The sequence below is a fragment of the Terrapene carolina genome, unplaced genomic scaffold, assembly GCF_002925995.2.
Source record: "Terrapene carolina triunguis isolate 2854851 unplaced genomic scaffold, T_m_triunguis-2.0 Scaffold42, whole genome shotgun sequence".
Classification (NCBI taxonomy): Eukaryota; Metazoa; Chordata; order Testudines; family Emydidae; genus Terrapene; species Terrapene triunguis.
Window position 1 is genome coordinate 64,930,267 of NW_020664393.1, and position 20,304 is coordinate 64,950,570.

The window sequence follows — 20,304 nt, forward strand, 5'->3', positions numbered from 1 at the left end:
CCCCGTTTGTTTAAAGTTTGCAGATGTTAAGTCTTATAAAATAGAAATGTACTTACAAAGTAATTCAAGAGAGAACTGGAAAAAGCTAAGATTTTTATATATTTGTAATCTGCTATTACAGTATGTTTTCAAGAGTCACCCGGGCTCACCCTTCCCCCATACTCTCAAGAACATGAACTTTGGGTAATAAAGAGAAACAGTAAATGTACAAGAAAAAGACTCAAAACATCTGGAATTGTTTAATGCCTTTTCTATACTAGCAAAAAGCTACACTGATTTTGAAAATGGTTTAGAGCATACTCCACATTATTGCTCCATGAACAAGATGGGAGGCCTTGTTTGAGTAACAGATGCTAAACAATGCTAAACCAGAACCATGTTTGAGACTAAATCGCAGCTGGATTTGAACACGATGCTCCAAAATGGTTATCACAGAGTTTTAAAATTGCATAGTGAGGACACAAAGAATGTTACCCACTTTTAAACACTCACAAATGGTAATAGGGCTAGAGATTGAGAAGGGGTAGTAGATGTTTACCAATCCCTTCTTTCAAGGCTACTGCTTTTTCATCTATTTGCATCTGACCTCTTGTAGTTATATTCCTTTTATTTCATTTTTCTTTTAAAAAAATTGATTTTTTTTTCTACAGAAGAATTATTTTAAGTCTTTTTGGACTTTTTTTTTAAATGGCCTCTTCTCTTGATTGATACACCCACTTAATTATGGCAATAGGCTGTCCATCAGGATGGACAATTAGAGGATTTTTCTGTACTGGGTTGTTGCCTAAAATGTAATGGTACACATTCCAAGTGTACCAAAAAATGAAGTCTATGTTTTTGTAAAGTTGGCGCTTTGTTACTGTTAAGTATTTTCAAACAGTTATTCCTGTACTCCACATAACTGGAAGATCAAACTAAACAATGGCAAGTAAAATACACACTGACAGAAACATAAAGCAATAGTATACATATTTATTTTCCTCAAGGACTTGCTGATGAGATATAATTCTTTTAAGAGCTCTAATTTAATATACTAAAATTCTGTCTCACAGCATGGTGGAAAAATGAAGCCCTGTTTGATGCCTAAGATATGTTAATATTAGTACTAATGATTCATTTCATTTACCTAGCACGTACATAAATGTTTTCAAATTTCTCTTTTAAATAGTGGATTGCAAGACAAAGAATGTTTTAATTGATGTTATGTTAATTTAGCTGCTCAAAATAATGGTGTATTTAAACTTTATCAGAATATTTACATTAGAAAACTTGATAATGTAAAAACCTGCATAAAATCAGAATAAGAAGTCTTCACGTAGGACCTTGTGTAATACTGAAGATTCAAAACCATCAAATTAATAAAAGATTATAGCTACTACTTGTAAAGTATGTCTGTTTTAACTTGTGATCTACAGTTTTATATTAAAAAAATTAGATAGTTGACACATATACTATACAGTACATAACTCTGAACTTACAATAAAATTCCCTTGGTTGTCATAAATATGAATTTCTCCGTTTGCCATTCCAAAGAGTAGAATTTTGCTATCTGAGGACCATGCTACATGGCACAGTTGAGAACCTTTCAAATCTTTCCCCCAAATACGATTACCTGTAAAAGAAAATTATTAAACTTAAGAAACATACCAGAGAATTGAAAAGATGATGCAAGTTACTCAGATGCAAAAAACTACATAAACAGATAAAGAAATTCAAAGTTACAGTTTCCACAGTAACTAAGTCAGTGATGTCTATATTGAGGCAGAAAGTTTTGTAGTCTGTTACTGTGGGAAACATAACCTTGTATTTCTCAAGTTTTGCAAAAGTAAAATTTCAGACATAATGACACACCAAACATAGAGAGTTTGGCTGTTTTTTTTTTTTTACATAAAGAAAAATAAACAATGAGAAATATGCATGTCATGCCTTTAATTTCAATTACATGGGATTATGCATTCACATAAGCTACTTTTTGTTTATTTCAGTATATGAATATCCAGATACAATACATACATATTTTTTGATCTGTGGTTGTACAGCATGTAGCACATTGGGGTCCTGGTACACAATTAGAAATCATAGGTGCTATGGTAATACAAATAATAAATAATAATAGTAACAACTTTACCATCCACTGAACCAACAATCACAGCCCCATCTTCGTACACAATACAAATCTTTTGTCCATCAGCATTCCAGCTCATACTTCGAACAACAGATTTATTTCTATTGTTGATCATCTCCTCATACCAAGCACCTGTTATCAGAGAATGGATTTCAGTTGTACCTTTCACTTTTCAATCCTTTAAGTGAACTGTGTTTATTAGAAGTAACCCAAGATATACTCAGATGTGGCTAATCATTAAATGTCACATTACAAAAAAATGCAAATAGCATGATGATGACATTCACAAATGATAATAACTTTGAGAAGTGTTATAAACATAAGACAGAAGAACGAACGAATACAAAGGAATATAGAGAGGTTATAAATATAATCAGGAAATAAAATTAGATTTTGTTTATCTGAAATACAGATATTCAGCAAAAGGGAGAAACTTGTGAAACAGTAATGAAGAACAAGACCTGAGGTGAGACTTGACAGAAAATTAGATATGACTTTGCTATGTAATATGGCAACAAAAAAAGGCCAATGTAGCATTGGGCTGCACACACAGAGGTGATGTAAAACAGAAAAGAGAGGCTATGGTTCCCTTTCTGTAAAACACTGGTGAGGCAGCTCTTGGAAATTATATAGGCATACATAAGCCACCAATCACTGCAGTGTCCACTGTGTTGAGGCATAAGCAGCTCAGTTCCAAAAAGATATTGACACATAGAATGAAGTTCAGAGAACAGGTGCTGGAGGGCTTGACTTGTTAAGATGTACAGGTCGGCCAAATGACAACAACAGGAAGTGTAAAGGCATCATTACAAAACAGCAAATATTAGAAAGTGCGGACACCAAGGACGGACAATTAGTAAGGGCGGTCCAAAGAAGTAAAGTGATCAAGTTAAGAAAAGAGAAAATGTAGGATGTCTTTTTAAAATATCTGAATAACTAAAAATTTACCTAGAGTGAGAGCTATTAGATTATGGAATAGGTTTTCCAAGGGAAGTAGTGAAAACTCTACTCCTTAAGACATTTAATAGACAATACATAAACAACATACTATAGGAAACAATTTTCTTTGACAGGGTAATGAACTAAATGACCTAATGACTATTTTGCGGCACTGATATACATGATTCTGCTATACTACTAAAATTAATTCTAGGCAACGTAAACCACCTGATTTGACGCATCCAAGATGGAGAACTGAAGTGACTCTCTACTCCTCTACTAATTTGACAAAGGACTCTGTTCTTTAACAAAGATTTTTTCTCTCTTTCTCTCCCAATATATGTGTGTTCATTGGTTTGTTTTGATATGGTTGCTTGTGATAATTGGTGGACTCTTACAACTGATGTATTTTTAAATTGTGCTGATGCATATGGTTTTAACAACTCAAATATTAAACACAGAAGATGAATACTATAAATTATACACTACTTAGTTATGACAATGCAATAAATTCATGGAATTATTCTAGATTCTGTAGAAAAAATTACTCTAGTCTCTTGCTCTAGGCAAGGCCTAATACCTCCACTAGTGTGTATCTTTTCTGCATTTACTGTTATAGCACAAAGAATTATTCAATATTAATTTCTAAGACTAAACCTGAACCATTCTATTGAATATTCTTTGTATGGTTCAACAGGTTTTCTGCAAATATGAAAATGTCTGTTTGGCTATTGAGAAAAGTGAATAATAAGGTTTCGATTCTTTGCTCTTGAACAAAAGTATATGCTTGAAAACTGAGATCTTTTCTTTATGCAGTTCTGGAAAGATGACTTCATTCTTTATACGGGATTACACTATGGAAAATGTGTACAATTAAGCCCGGCTATTAAACGCTTGTAAACTAAGAACTAGAAACATACTTTACACCTACTTTGAGCTTTGGAACCTGCAATTAAAGTCTACAGAGATACATTATTCAATCTCAAAATCACCCACTATGGTATATTACCCAATCTCAGACTTGTCCCAGACAATACCTTTATACAACATCCACACAATGATGAGCCCATTTTGATCACTGGTTGTTAGCTTTTGATACTGTTCATTCCAGGTCACCACTTGCACAGAACCTGGAAAATTATATAAAATTCACTTTTTATATTAATCAGGAAATGGTCTAAGTTAATAAAGATTATTACATCCTTTTTAAATTTTCAACCACACTTTTATGGAATCTCCTGGCTCTGCTGATTTTGATTCTGCTTCTTCAGCCACTCTTTTTTGTGACTGGCCATTAACGCTCTTCTTTTCACAGACCTCTACTGCATTGTTCCCACCTCTTCATCTATTTTACCCTCTTCAGTCACAGTCTCTCCAAATGCAACCTTAGATACTACTTCAATGAGAATAAAGCCCAAATCTGTATCCTTTCCTGATTTCTGTCTCTGCCTGCCTTATCCTCATCAACTCCTGGGTCATAATAGCTTTCTTCAGGTCAACAGATCTAATAATTGGCATTCTACTAGAGGGAGATTTTCAAAGGTATAAGTGGCAGTTAAGGGCCTAATCGCTATTTGTGCATTTGAAAATCTCCCTCCTTATTACAAAGAATATCCTGCACACCACTACTCCATCTGAGACACAAATCTCACAATTGCTCCTACTCTCAGAAATGTAGGTGCTTGATTGACCTCAAATACCAAACATCCAACAGGCCTCAATTCCAAATATTCACAATGAGCCAAAGACTGTTCTCTGATGTTATCTTAATAACCTAAAACAGCCTCTCTTTTTCTTAAGTGTACCTAGTAGACCCCATGACTCTCTTCAAATTCCACCTTTCATGGCCCATGACCCTTTCTAATGGAACAGTTCAAAGAGTATTCTCTTATGCTTCCAATTTTCTTATGCTCATTCTCTTGGCACTGAAATTTTGCCATTCTACCCTTCTTCACTCCTGTCCTACAACAACTACAAACCCTATTTGTATGATGTACATATATGTAAACTGAAAACTGCCATGGCGGTGATAGGAGCCCATTTAAATACTTATTTCCTTGGATTAATTAGTAATAGTAGATGGCAAAGCCATTACATGACTGATATTTATATTGGTAATCTCTATTCCAGTCTTATAATAGGAAATGGCATAACAACAAAATGATTTTATCAATTTTATAACAGACTATTAACAGCTTGTATTTTTACTCCAACCTTTAGATTTTTAAGTACTAAATAGATGACAGAGTAGCATAATGTAACTCTTACCACTGTGACCTTCAAGGGTCTGATTCATTGACAGATTGCTAGGAGCTGCAAGTCCCTTTAATTTAGCTTCATCTAAACAAAAATAAAATAAAATAATAAAAACTGTTTGTAATAAATGAAATACATTGACCAATACATTTGGAATCAGATCTTGCAATCCTAACTCATATGGTCAATCCCATTGACTTTAACAAAACTACTCTCAGAAGAAAGTATTGCAAGATGTGGACCATTCTCTATCTACATCTCACTGTTTGTTAGCTGCATCTGCGCTCGCCCCAACTGCTCCCCAAGCTCAGACTCTCATCAGGATCCAGAGGCTTGAAGAGAAACCAAAGCCAACTCCCTTTGTTTATTTTCCATTTGAAAAAGCACAAGAACTTGAAAAAACCTTATTATTTCCTTTTCCTAAAATTTACTTATCTTAACTTGTAAAATGCACTTAGCCTGCTCTCTAGGCTCCACTGTATAACAGAAGAATGATTAACAATAATCAGAGCAACATAAATTGCATACATGACTTACAAATATATATGCATAACCTTTACTCCTCAAGCTACAGTTCATATTTAAATAGCAACATGCTGGCCAGCAGTCAATATTCATTCAGTTTAAAAAGAGTGAGCTACTTGGATTGAGTTCATATCTGAGAGAAATCTACTTAACAGTTTGATAATTCATTTCAAAATAAATGTACTAGTCAGATTATTATTTATTTGTTAAGCACCAACCATGTGCTCAGAACTGCATGGGTACATAACATAAATAGACATAGGGTAGGATTTTTAAAAGTACTTAAGTGGATTAGGAGCAAAATCTCATTGACAAGGATTGGGACTTGGCACTTGACAAATAAATAAAAATTTGACTAACATATTTATTTTAAAATGAACTCTCAAACTGTTTAACAGATTTCTCTCACATTACTTAGGCCTGAACAGTGGTGCTGGAACAAATTTTTATAGTGGGGCTGCTGAGAGCCATTGAACCAAATTGTAAATGCTGTATATAATGGAAACTACCTCAAGAAAGCTCATGGTGATCGGGGGAGGTCCTGGATGACTGGAAAAAGGCTAATGTAGTGCCCATCTTTAAAAAAGGAAAGAAGGAGGAGGACCCGGAGAACTACAGGCCAGTCAGGCTCACCTCAGTCCCTGGAAAAATCATGGAGCGGGTCCTCAAGGAATCAATTCTGAAGCACTCAGAGGAGAGGAAAGTGATCAGGAACAGTCAGCATGGATTCACCAAGGGCAAGTCATGCCTGACTAACCTAATTGCCTTCTATGATGAGATAACTGGCTCTGTAGATGAGGGGAAAGCAGTGGACGTGTTATTCCTTGACTTTAGCAAAGCTTTTGATATGGTCTCCCACAGTATTCTTGCCAGTAAGTTAAAGTAGTATTGGCTGGATGAATGGACTATAAGGTGGATAGAAAGCTGGCTAGATCGTCGGGCTCATTGGGTAGTGATCAATGGCTCCATGTCTAGTTGGTAGCCGGTATCAAGCGGAGTGCCCCAAGGGTCGGTCCTGGGCCGGTTTTGTTCAATATCTTCATTAACGATCTGGAGGATGGTGTGGATTGCACCCTCAGCGAGTTTGCAGATGACACAAAACTGGGAGGAGTGGTAGATATGCTGGAAGGTAAGAATAGGATACAGAGGGACCTAGACAAATTAGAGGATTGGGCCAAAAGAAATCTGATGAGGTTCAACAAGGACAAATGAAGAGTCCTGCACTTAGGACGGAAGAATTCCGTGCACTGCTACAGACTACGGACCGAGTGGCTAGGCAGCAGTTCTGCAGAAAAGGACCTAGGAGTTACAGTGGACAAGAAGCTGGATATGAGTCAACAGTGTGCCCTTGTTGCCAAGAAGACTAATGGCATTTTGGGCTGTATAAGTAGGAGCATTGCCAGCAGATCAAGGGACATGATCATTCCCCTCTATTCGACATTGGTGAGGCCTCATCTGGAGTACTGTATCCAGTTTTGGGCCCCACACTACAAGAAGAATGTGGAAAATTTGGAAAGAGTCCAGTGGAGGGCAACAAAAATGATTAGGGGGCTGGAGCACATGACTTATGAGGAGAGGCTGAGGGAACTGGGATTATTTAGTCTGCAGAAGAGAAGAATGAGGGGGGATTTGATATCTGCTTTCAACTATCTGAAAGGGGGTTCCAAAGAGGATGGATCTAGACTGTTCTCAGTGGTACCAGATGACAGAACGAGGAGTAATGGTCTGAAGTTGCAGTGGGGGAGGTTTAGGTTGGATATTAGGAAAAATGTTTTCACTAGGAGGGTGGTGAAGCACTGGAATGGGTTATCTAGGGAGGTGGTGGAATCTCCTTCCTTAGAGGTTTTTTAGGTCAGGCTTGACAAAGCCCTGGCTGGGATGATTTAGTTGGGGATTGGTCCTGCTTTGAGCAGGGGGTTGGACTAGATGACCTCCTGAGGTCCCTTCCAACCCTGATATTCTATGAAGTCAGAGGGTGTGGTAGTACCACCATCACCCTTAGTTCCAGCATCGATGGGCCTGGATCCACAAAGGGGCTTAGACTTTGCAAGGCTGAGCGTCCCAATGCCTAACTTTTAGGGACCTAGAAAAATCACTGGAACAACAATGGGATCCACAAAGCCTGAGTTAGTTGCCTAGACTCCCTATACAATGAATGGATAGAGACAGGTGCCTTAGAATACAATCCACAAAAGCCAGCACACTGGGGAGGGAGGGGCACCTAAGTTAGTCAATCATCATGATGATGATGTTCCCATTATGCCTCTGGCGTTTAGGGCAGCAACGAAGCTCATCCACTCTTGTCTGTTTTGGGCAAGTCTTTCAATGGTTCCCCAGCTGTGCCCCAGGTTTTTCAGCTCGGCTTCCACAGCTCTTTGCCATGTTGTTTTTGGATGGCCTCATTTTCGCTTGCCTTCAGGTGTCCATCTTATTGCTACTCTGGTGATGGAATCAGTTTCCATCCGAAGCACATGGCCAATCCATCTCCAAGGTCTCCTGGCAATGATGGTGCTCATATCTTCTTGGCTGCACTGCATCAATAGATCTTGGTTTGACATTGTTCTGGGCCAAAAGAGACAGAGGATTTTTCTCAGGCAGGCTGTATGGAATGAAGACAGTTTGGACATGTCATACTTTCTCATTCCCCAGCATTCTGCACTATGAAGTAATGTTGAAAGTATGCAGCTCTGATAAATCTTGAGTTTGTTTTTGGTGTTGTATTTTGATGATTTCCAGGCTGTATTTAAGCTCCTCAAGGTGTTTCTGGCTTTATTGATTTTGTTCTGGATGTCCTGGCTTGTTCCACTGTCCTGGCTGATGGTGCTGCCAAAGTATGTGAATGTTTCTACATTGGTGAGAACATAATCCTCTATCTGTACTGGTGATGGTGAGACAATATTAAAGGTCATGATATATGTCTTATTGCTGCTGATTTTCAGTCCAATTTGCTGGCTGAATGCATTGAGTCGAATTGTTTTTTCTTGTACATGGTGTTGGGTATGTGATAGAAGGAGATCATCTGCGAAGTCCAGGTCTTCAAGGGATGAGAAGGGTGTCTATTTAATGCCTCTTGGCATGTCTTCTGTTGTACGCTGCATTACCCAGTTGATAGCAACGTTGAAGAGGACTGCAGACATGACATACCCCTGATGTACTCCTGTTTTGACTTCAAAACTGAGCTCACTGTGATCAACACTGCATGTAAAGTTGAAATAAAAGCTTTTGATGATGTTGATTATACGGAGAGGGATTCCATATGCTTGCAGAATGCACCATAGGCTGGTCCTGTGAATGCTATCAAAAGCCTTCTCAAAATCTATGAGGTTTATGTAGAGTTGCCGTTGCCATTCTAAGCATTGTTCTATTATGTTTCGTAGCCTTTCCAAAAAATGGCTTGCTCTTTTCTGAGAACGCTATCAACTCCCTCTGATATATGCTGGACTATGATCTTACACAATACTTTGCTTGGCACAGATAAAAGTGTGATACCACCCAGTTATTACAATCACTGAGAGTTCCTTTCTTTGGTATCTTCACTATAACCCATTGGTCCACTCATCTGTCACTTTTTCCCTTTTCCCAGACTGATGTAAATAGAGGGGCCAGGTTAGATGCTGCTAACTCAGGAATTGAATTGAACAATTCTGCATTAAAATTATCCTTGCCAGGAGCTTTTCCATTTTTTTAAGGATTTGATGGCTTGAATGATCTCTTCCTTAGTTGGGGTGTCCCCGTTGATATCAAGATCTTCTCCTCCCTCCTGGATGTTTGCTTCTTCCTTAGGTGGCTCCCTGTTCAGCAATTCTTTGAAATGCTCTGTCCAGTGCATTTCTAGTTCTTTTTCTGTTGTTAGTAGGTGGCCTTGTTTGTCCCTGCTGAGAGTGTTTGTTGGTGTCTGCTGTTTACCACTGATAAGCCGCGTCATTTTGTAGCTGGTTCCTTGTTCACCACGAGCAGCTGCATCCTCTGCTTGTGTTGCCAGATTTATCAATATAATGTCGTTTGTTCGCTCTCACAAGGCGTTTGACCTCCCGGTGTGCCTCGCTATACTGTTCATGGTATCTGTCCTTTAGCTTCTGGGATTTTGTGTCTAAAACTTTTTTCTTCAGGGTTTGTCTGGTATCTATTGTGTTCCATGTGCTGGGTGTAATCCAATCCTTTCTTCTCTTCTGCCTGTAGCCTAGACAGGTTTCACTGCCCTGTTAATAAATTGTTGTTACTCTGTCCCACTTCTTGCGGATCTCCTCATCTGCATTCCCCTCATCTTCATCAAGGTCCGCAAGTGCCTGAAACCTGTTCTTTAACTGCAGAACAAAGGCTTTCTGTATTTCAGGGGACTTTAGCTTGTCAATGTCATAACGTCTATGTCCCTTGTTTGGTGGACCCACACTTTTCAGTTTTAGCATGATGGAGGCCGTGACAAGGTGGTGGTCACTGCCAACATCTGCACCCCTTCTCACTTTCACATCAGTCAGTGAGCGTCACCATTTGCCATTGACCATCATATGGTCAATCTGGTTCTTATCTCTGCCATTTGGAGAACACGATGTCAGCTTGTGAATTTCACAATGTTGAAATAGGGTTCCGCCAATGACTAGGTCATTCATATTGCAGAAATCAACAAGCTCTCTCCATTTTCATTCATGGTGCCACACCCATGTCTTCCCATTGCTCTGTCGTTGTTTGTGTTGTCCTTACCAACCGTGGCATTCAGGTCTTCCATGATGATAGTTAGAGAGAGTACCACGCCACAACCTAACTCCTCCCGCAATGGAAGGTAGAATTTGTCCTTTACTTCTTCATCACTGTCATTTGTCGCAGCGTAGCACTGAATCAGGGTGATATTATTGTGTTTCCCTTTCAGTCTGGCTCTCATAAGTCTGCTGGTAATGGACTTCCATTCAAGCAGGGAATGCTCCACTCCCTTCAAAAGGATGTTGTTCATCATCCCGTCCAGAATACAGCAAAATTTCTCCCGAGGCTGTTAATCTTCCTGATCCCATCCATCTGCTCTCGCTGACACCCAGGATGTGTAAGCTGTAGCGTCTCATCTCTGCTGTGACCTGAGCTAGCTTCCCTGTTTCGTGCATTGTTCGTATGTTCCAAAAACCAAGTTTGGTTTTTGTCTTGGTGTTCAGCACTTCAGCCTTCATGCGAGTGGCTTCCTTTCGGCTTCCACAACTGGCAGTCATACAGGTCATTGACTCCTGAAAACCATCACACAGAGTAATGGTCGATCTCTCCGTCGCTGTTTCCATAACATATTTTGTTTTTTACAGGACAGGGTTGTTAGCCCTGTGCCTAACCCCCAACCTGGAGAACCAGGGTGTCTGTTTCGTCAGACCCCTCCCCCATGGACCAATCCAGCATGGTTGAACCTACCAGGAGCAAAAAGCCCCCACAGACACAGACTCTGGGGATTGTTGGAGCATGCAAGCTGTCCCGCCACGACAAGGCACGGACACCGGAAGACAGAAGTTAGTCAATGGGAGATGCCAATGAGAGGGCTGAATTCCAAGCCCCGTCCCTCTTTTGTATGTTGGTGCCTCAATCAGAGCTGAAGGAGGCACCTATCTCCTCTTGTGATTCGTGACTGAGAAACCCTCTCCTAGAATCAGATAGTCTAGGCACCTAAGTCACTTCTTGCAAGACAGAGTTAGGCAGGCATTAAAATCCACACAAAACAGCTGGGGGCAGGGGCGAGAGGAGAGCCTCCTTTACAACTGTTAGCCCTAACCACTAGACTATATAGAGTGGTTGTCATCCTCTCTGGCCTAATTAATATTTAATTATTCAATTATTTAATTAAAGTGGAACAACTTCAACTGGAGAGAGACCCACAACAGAATATCCCATAGTCCAGTGGCTAGGGCACTCATCTGAGAGGTGGGAGAACCTTGTTCAAACCTCTTCTCATCAGAGGGGTGAATTGAACTAGGGATTTCCTATATCTTGGGGAAATACAGTAACCACTGGGCTAAAGGTTATAAGGGAAGGACACCTTCTCCCAACTGGCTGCTTTGCAGAGCTAGGGAGCCTCTGAGTATACTTACTGGATCAGATCACTCCTCCACCTACCTTCCCCCAGTTAGTAGATCATACTGGGGTCTAGGTGGGACATAGGGTGCAGACACCAAGAGTGAGGGTGCAGTGCTCATGCTCAGAGGCTGAAACTTTGGGCTTGTCTTCACTACCGGGGTAAGTCAACCTTAGCTACGCTACTCCAGCTACATGAATAACGTAGCTGGAGTCGACGTAGCTTAGGTCGACTTATCACGGTGTCTTCACTGCACTGCATCAACGGGAGGCGCTCTCCGGTCAACTTCCCTTACTCTTCTCATCGTTGATTTAGCAGGTCTTCACTAGAACCACTAAATCGACCCCTGCTGCATCAACTGCAGCAGCGTTGATCTCCCTGTAGTGAAGACCAGATCCTAAGGTGCTAAGGGAATTTTTACAGGAGATATTTAGGTGTGAAGTGAGGTTATCCCTACAAGGTTAAGCGGTAGCCGAGTGGAGGTTTGGTGGATCACAGTGATGCCTAAAAATGGAATTTAGGCACCTAATTAACTTTATGGATCTGGGGCTTAAGTATTTTTGAAAATTCCACCCACAGTCTCTGTTCCAAGGAATTTTGATCTAGATGACAGATACTGATCAGACAGAACTACACTGAGATAGGGATATGATGGAAATAAATTAGATTGCAGTTTTTAAAGTATGATTTTAAGCGACAATGACATTAACTAATATGACTGTAAAAACGGCATCCTTTTACTCTATAAATCTGATATATGTGTGTGTGTGTGTCTGTGTGTTTTCAGAGTGTTTATGGAAATCCACACTTAGGGTTGTCAATTAATCGCACTTAACTCACACTATTAACTTAAAAAAATTAATCACGATTAATTGTAGTTTTAATTGAACTGTTAAACAATAATAGAAAACCAATTGAAATGTATTAAATATTTGTGGATGTTTTTCTATATTTTCAAATATATTGATTTCTATTACAACACAGAATACAAAGTGTACAGTGCTCACTTTATATTTTTATTACAAATATTTGCACCATAAAAATGATAAACAAAGGAAATAGTATTTCTCAGCTCACCTCATACAAGTACTGTAGTGCAATGTCTTCATCATGAAACTGCAACTTACAAATGTAGATTTTTTTGTTTTGTTACATAACTACACTCAAAAACAAGACAATGTAAAAATTTAGAACCAACAAGTCCACTCAGTTCTACTTTTTTTTCAGCCAATTGCTAAGACAAAAGTTTGTTTACATTTACGGGAGATACTGCTGCCCACTTCTTATTTACAATCTCACCTGAAAGTTGGAATAGGCGTTCACATAGCACTTTTGTAGCTGTCGTTGCAAGGAATTTATGTGCCAGATATGCTAAACATTCATATGTCCCTTCATGCTTCGACCACCATTCCAGAGGATATGCTTCCATGCTGATGATGCTCATTTAAAAAATAATGTGTTAATTAAATTTGTGACTGAACTCCTTGGGGGAGAATTGTATGTCTCCTGCTCTGTGTTTTACCCACATTCCGCCATATATTTCATGTTATAGCAGACTCGGATGATGATCCAGCACATGTTGTTCATTTTAAGAACACTTTCACTGCAGATTTGACAAAATGCAAAGAAGGTACCGATGTCAAATTTCTAAAGATAGCTACAGCACTCAACCCAAGGTTAAAGAATCTGAAGTGCCTTCCAAAAATCTGAGAGGAACAAGGTGTGGAGCATGCTTTCAGAAGTCTTAAAGAGCAACACTCTGATGTGAAAATATGAACCACCAAAAAAGAAAATCAACCTTCTGCTGGTGGCATCTAACTCAGATGATGAAAATGAATATTGCTCCTGGGGGAATTCTGCACTACTGCGCACGTGCATAATTGATGACCCATACATATTTTAAACTTTTTGCGCAGAAAAAAATCTTTTGCCGAAATGTTGCTGCAGTTCCATCTTTTGCCCACCAGACTGCGCTGTGGCGCAAGAACAGCAGCAGCTCCCAGACAGCCAGGGGAGAGAAAGAGCCTGCCTTCTTTGCAGCACCTGTCAGGTCAGGTCAGGACACAGGGGCTATGGGGAGATAGACAGCATGGGGTGCTGGGGGGGATCATAAGGGCTAGTGGGAGAGGACAGACTGGAGCAGCAGCTGAATGGGAGTGGAGGCACAGGGCCATGGGGGGAAAGAGGTGCAGGGCCACATAGTGATGGGGGAGGGGTGCAGCGCTACATAGGGACAGGGGAGTGGCTAGGTGGGGGCATAGAGACATGTGGAGACGGGGAGGAGATACAGGGACATAGAGACAGGGGTGTGCTGGGTGGGGGCACTGAGACACATGGGGATGGGAGAGGAGGTATAGAGCCACAGGGGGACAGGAGGAGGGGTGCAGGGCCACATGGGGATAAGGAGAGTGGGTGTCTGAATGGGGGTGGGGGGACATATGGACAGGGGGTGCAAGGACACAAGGGGGTGCTAGAACACACGGTGATATGGGTAGATGTGCCTGACTGAATGGGAGAGGCTAGGGGTCAGCCAGGGTCTGCATAGGGGAAGCTCCCTAACAATCCCTCCCCGCCTCCCCCCCCCCAAATCTGTTCCTTACTTTTCGCACTCATACCCAAAAATCTTCCAAGTTCACACCTAGGCCCCTTCCCAGCAATCTACTTCCCTCTCCCTCAGCTCCTCCTGCTTCTGAGGGGTGCGGGAAATACAGTTCTGTATTGTAGTTTAAATGAATTATTACTCAGAGTTCTGTATTAATACGCCTAGTAAGGAATCTATTTGTCAAAAACATTTCCTGAATCTTTTTTGTTGTCTGTATTCTTACAGATATACTTGCTGACAGATATTTTGAAAGAAATGACTAAAAATAATTGAAACTGGTGTGATTATATTGTGTTATTTTGACAAATAAAATATGCAGAATTTTAAAATATTGTGCACAGAATTTTTAATTTTTTGGCGCAGAAATCCCCCAGGAGTAGAAGATGTGTCGTTCCGCACTGCTTTGGATTGTTATCTAACAGAATCCATCATCAGCATGGACGCATGTCCTCTGGAATGGTGGCTGAAGCATGAAGGGACATACGAATCTTTAGCGCATCTGGCATGTAAATATCTTGCAACGCTAGCTACAACAGTGCCATGCGAATGCCTGTTCTCACTTTCAGGTGATATTGTAAACAAGAAGCAAGCAACATTATCTCCCGCAAACGTAAACAAACTTATTCGTCTGAGCAATTGGCTGAACAAGAAGTAGGACTGAGTGAACTTATAGGCGCTAAAGTTTTATATTGTTTTATTTTTGAGTGCAGGTATTATTATTTTTTACGTAATTCTACATTTGTAAGTTCAACTTTCATGATAAAGAGATTGCACTACAGTAATTGTATTAGATTAACTGAAATACTATTTCTTTTGTTTCTTTTCTACATTGCAAATATTTGTAATAAAAAATAAATATAAAGTGAGCACTGTACACTTTAAAAACATAAGAACGGCCATACGGGGTCAGACCAAAGGTCCATCTAGCCCAGTAGCCTGTCTTCCGACAGTGGCCAATGCCAGGTGCCCCAGAGGGAATGAACAGAACAGGTAATCATCAAGTGATCCACCCCCTGTCGCTCATTCCCAGCTTCTAGCAAACAGGCTAGGGACACCATCCCTGCCCATCCTGGCTAATAGCCATTGATGGACCTATCCTCCATGAATTTATCTAGCTCTTTTTTGAACCCTGTTATAGTCTTGGCCTTTGTATTCTGTGCTGTAATTGAAATCAATATATTTGAAAATGTAGAAAACATCCAAAAAATTTTAAATAATTGGTATTCTATTATTAACAATGGAATTAATCACAATTAATTTTTAATCGCTTGATAGCCCTACCCACAATATCATATTTCAAAGTCACTTTCAAAGAAGAACACCACTTTAAGTGTTCAGAGACCTGGTGGATTTTGCTCCAAAATTTCCTTTACCTGTCTGTGTTTCTAATTTTAAAACTTTCAACAATCCATCTTCTCCACCACATGCTATGAACCCTTGGTCCTTGTTCCAAGATATACATCTTAGCCGAACATTACCAGGAATTGCAATCTGTAAGAAAAAAATATTTTTCATTTGAATTGATTAATAATAACAACAATATCTTATTTTGAAAACACCCCAACCACAAACACTAAGCAAATACACTTGGGATACTGTGCATCATAATATAAATTGCTCCAGCAATTTATCAGAATTGTAAGCATATTACTACAATTAAAAGTTGATAGAATACAGTAAAGGCCATTCACGTAAAATTATACAAAGATAAACAAACCAAGGGAATCAAATATAGGGGAGGGGAAGTGTAACAGTAATAATCAATAAAAATAGGACATTTCTTAAAAACATCTAACATAGGGGTCCACTTATTTAACTTTCACGTCAACTGCTCCGATTGTGAGGGAAGGTGCCAAACACTGGGGGAAAAACGGATAAGGACACTGGGGATTTTCTCATGTTGGACTTACAGGGATCTCTCTAGGGTGCCTAAGGAAGGCAATTTAGGGGCTCCAATCCCCACATCTCTTCAGTGCTCAGGGCCATGCCCTAGCTCTAGGCTGCAGGCTTGATGCAGAAATTACTGAGGAAAGGTCTCTGCCTTATGTCAGCCTGGAGGCCAGACTAGGCCAGTCTCATGGCCCTCCTGGCCTTAAAATCGGTACGAATCTGCCCAGCAGCCTGGCACCGCTGCTCGATAGGGTCAGCTGTGCGGGGAGGCTGCAGGGAAGAGGCTCCCGCTCCCCCTACCCCGCTCCGCGCCCCGGGCAGGTCAGGAGCTTTAGCCGCACTCTGCACCTGGGGCCCGGAGGGAGGAGACCGGACCCAGGGCAGCGCTAGAGCGGATCAGATCCCAGCTCTCCCGGCCCCCTGCTGCTTTTGAGAGAGGGCGGCAGCGCTGGGGAGAGGCCTCTGCCCGCGGGGAGCGGAGAGGACCCGGCATCCCCGCGGAGCAGCTCAGAGCGGAGGCTCCCGCTAGGCCCGTGACCCCGGCCGCAGGACGGGCTCGGTGCTGCCGACGCGGGGCTCTGCCCCCGGCTGGGACAGGCCGCCGGGACACTCACCTTTTTGCTCAGGTAGATGAACATCCTGCGGAGACCAGGGGCGGGAAAACGGGGGCAGCGGAAACCCGCGGGGGTGGGGGGGCTCGGCCCGGGTGAGACTGGAAGGGGAGCGTGTTACCGCTGCCTGCCTAGCAACCTGGCTTCCCTGGCAACCGCCGCCGGAGCCCGCCCCGGAAGTAAACACATTCACTTCCGGGGCGGAGGGGCGAATTCCAAGTTCTGCCCCTTCCTTGTGTCCCTCCCAGCCAGCCTGACCCCCCTCGCTCCGCCGGTGTGGTGAGCGGGGACGGGGCTCCTCCAGCCCCGTCGCGTCCCGGTTTGTGGCCGGGGCCGCCCTGAGCAGCCGGCGGGGGACGCTCCCTTGGGAGCTGCTGGCCCTGACCGCGGCTCCTTCCTGTAGGTCCCCGAGGGCGGTGGGATGTGGGGGGCGCCTCCCTCCCCAGCTCTGCGCTGAGCTGGCTCCGACTCAGCCCCTTCCGCTCACACACCCATCCGTGTGGCTGGGGTCAGCAGGCCCTCAGGACCCAGCTGAGGGGGTGGGTCAGAGTCTGGACTGGATCCAAGCCCTGCCATTTTGCGGTGTTGACGCAGGGCCAGCCGCGGATCTGAGTCTGAAGCGCTGTGTAGTGCAGCGTGGGCTTGTTAGCAGGGCTGTGAGAGCTGGGTCTGGCCCCTGGGAACCTGGGTTCACAGTGCAGTGTGGAGCCTCTAGCACAGCCTTGGATACACTAGTCCACAAGCCTGGGTCCCACAGACCCATGCTTAATGTACAGACAAACGTTAGGGAAGCCCACAGGGCTCTACGTTATCACCCCTCTGTTGTTCACATCAAGGCGATAGGAAGGCAACTCCCTTATGCTGCTAACACTGCACTCTCCATCTCATCCTCACCCAGGCTGTCCCTGGCCCCGATCTCAAGTGGCTGGTGCCCAGGGAGCCCTGTATGACAACCAGCTGCCTCAGGAGCCAGGCATGTAAACTTGAGGCATACCGATTGGGAGGACCTGTTTTTGAGGCTCTAGTGAAGCACAGTCATGCTGTTTCCTCTCACCAGTTGAGGATAGTGAAATTCCCTGGTTTATGCCTCCTCCCTTGACCACACCCTATATTTCCCATGGGTGCTGGTGTTGTATAGGCCTAGGTTGACATTTTTGAACCCACCTGAGACTTAGGGCCAGATTCCTAAATATCTTTATGAATCCAACCTACAGGACAAAATTTTTAAAGGTATTTAAGCATAGGTGCTGACTCCATGGGTGCTCCAGGGCTGAAGCACCCACAGAAAAAAAATAGTGGGTGCTTAGTACCCAGCTCCCCTCAGCACCTCCCATCATCTGCAGCCCCCACCGATCAGTGCCTCCCACCTGCCGCGGTGTGCAGGTTTTGTAATGTGCAGGAGGTGCTGAGGGGAGAAGGGGAAGGAGCAGGGACAGGGCACGCTCCTGGGAGGATGCAGAACTGGGTGAAGTGGAGTGGGGTCTTGGGGAAAGGGGTTTGAAGTTGGGGGGGGGGGGGGGCTGAGCACAACCAGGGACCGGAGGAATCCCACACCTGTGTATTTAAGCATCTGAGGATGCAAATAGGTGCCTTGTGGGATTTTCAACAGTGTTTAATTCCATGGATGGGAATAAGCTAAACTATTATTTATAATTTGGTAGAAGTCGTGTAAAAAGCTAAAAATGACTAAGAATTTAAACCCTGGACAATAACAGACCACAAATCTCGGTGCGTTTTTTGGATTTTTTTTTTAGTCAAAGGAATACAAAAATTAAAAATCACAAAAATAGGTTTAAAGTAGAGAGAGAGAATGAATAATTATATATGCTCTCTCTATAAATAAAATTATATATAATTAATTATTCATTCCATAGCAAGAGGCACCATCTTTATTCAGAATTCTAAGGTTAGGAAAGTTCAGTTAGTTACATTCTCTGGTTGAACATGCTGAAATGCTCAATTTTAAATAAAACTAAGTGTTATTTCTTATATTGTAACATTGGTATATTTGGTGGTTAGAAAACAATGCTGAGGTTTTCCTTAAATATATGGAAAAGGAAATATTAATAACTTGTTATAAGCGTATACTAAATACATTGCTGTGCACAATTTAAATGTACATGAATACAAGGACATGCTTCTGATCCTATAAATATAGAGTATGTGTAAATGGAGGCTACACAGGGATGTAAGCAAAGTTAAATATTAGATGTAAGACTCTGCACTGAGCGATAGTCTCACTTCATTGTACACCTGGGCCCAGATCCATAAAAGGTACTTAGACATCTAAACCTCATACTTAGGTGTCCAAGTCCCCATTTTGGCTCCATTGTGTTCCACAAAACTCCTGCCAAACCTGGTAAGCACCTAAATTCACTTAGCGCCTACATTTTCAAGGTAAAAGCTCCCTGGGCACTTAAGTTTCTGCCTCTGGGCATGTGCACTGCTTCCTCCCTAGAGACACTTGGACACCGCTCTCTTGCCTAAGCCCCAGTGATTCACAAACCAGGGGAAGATGAGAACCCCTGCTCAAGCAGACGAGTGCCTAAGGTTATGGGGGGGGTCATGAGCTGTCAGCCTCCACCCCAAACCCTGCTTTTCCTCCAGCATTTAGAATGGTGTTAAATATATAAAGATCTGTTTTTAATTTATAAGGGGGGGGGTCGCACTCAGAGGCTTGCTATGTGAAAGGGGTCACCAGTACAAAAGTTTGAGAACCACTGTGCTTGAGTCTCATGCAGGACCTGATTTGGTAGGTGTGCTCAGAGGCCACCTACTAGCTCCCATTCATAATCTGACCACAGGAAGAGGAAGTACCCCTACCTACCCTGTACCTTTCAGCACAGGGGTTAGTGCACTTGCATTGGAAGTGGGAGACCCAGGTTCAATTCCCCAGTTTTTGCCAGAGGAAGAGAAAGGATATGAACAAGGGAAGTAGGATAAATATGGAATTGGAGTTAGCTACATTTAAGTTACGAAAATAGATGTGTTGTAAAGAAAGGCCCTGATAAGGAAATAGAAGGGAAAGGTCTCTTGAAAATAGTAAGTTATATGGCCAGAAGGAATGAAGGAGGGAGGATGTCTGGTGCAAAGAATAAGATAAGGGAAAGGTTCTAAAAAGAAGGCTTCTGACTGATAGGGGTGCTGCAGATGGGTTTAAATAAGACAAAGAAAGAGGGGGTGAAAAGGCCTTGGGGAGAAGGAGGTTATAAATCTTATCTGGATTAAGGGTGAACTGTCTCAAATTGTTTTTTAGCTAAAGTTAGTAATTGGCAGAGACATTACTTTTTTATACCCTTTAACAAACAGGCAAACTCTT

At 42.0% G+C, this 20,304-nt stretch overlaps 1 protein-coding gene across 2 annotated transcripts in view; it reads right to left on the reverse strand.

The window, feature by feature from the left end:
* The window catches only part of WDR35 (WD repeat domain 35), an 83,508-nt gene extending 66,410 nt beyond the window's left edge, over nt 1-17,098 (reverse strand). For both annotated transcript variants that reach the window (XM_024198611.3, XM_024198612.3), the window contains exons 1-6: nt 16,989-17,098; nt 15,858-15,975; nt 5,333-5,404; nt 4,102-4,194; nt 2,129-2,257; nt 1,479-1,612 (exon numbers count right to left, since the gene is read on the reverse strand). In XM_024198611.3, the coding sequence (XP_024054379.1) occupies nt 1,479-1,612; nt 2,129-2,257; nt 4,102-4,194; nt 5,333-5,404; nt 15,858-15,975; nt 16,989-17,012 (570 nt within the window). In that variant the 5' untranslated portion in view covers nt 17,013-17,098. The remainder of the gene's footprint in view (nt 1-1,478; nt 1,613-2,128; nt 2,258-4,101; nt 4,195-5,332; nt 5,405-15,857; nt 15,976-16,988) is intronic.
* Between the last annotated feature and the right edge of the window lie 3,206 nt (nt 17,099-20,304).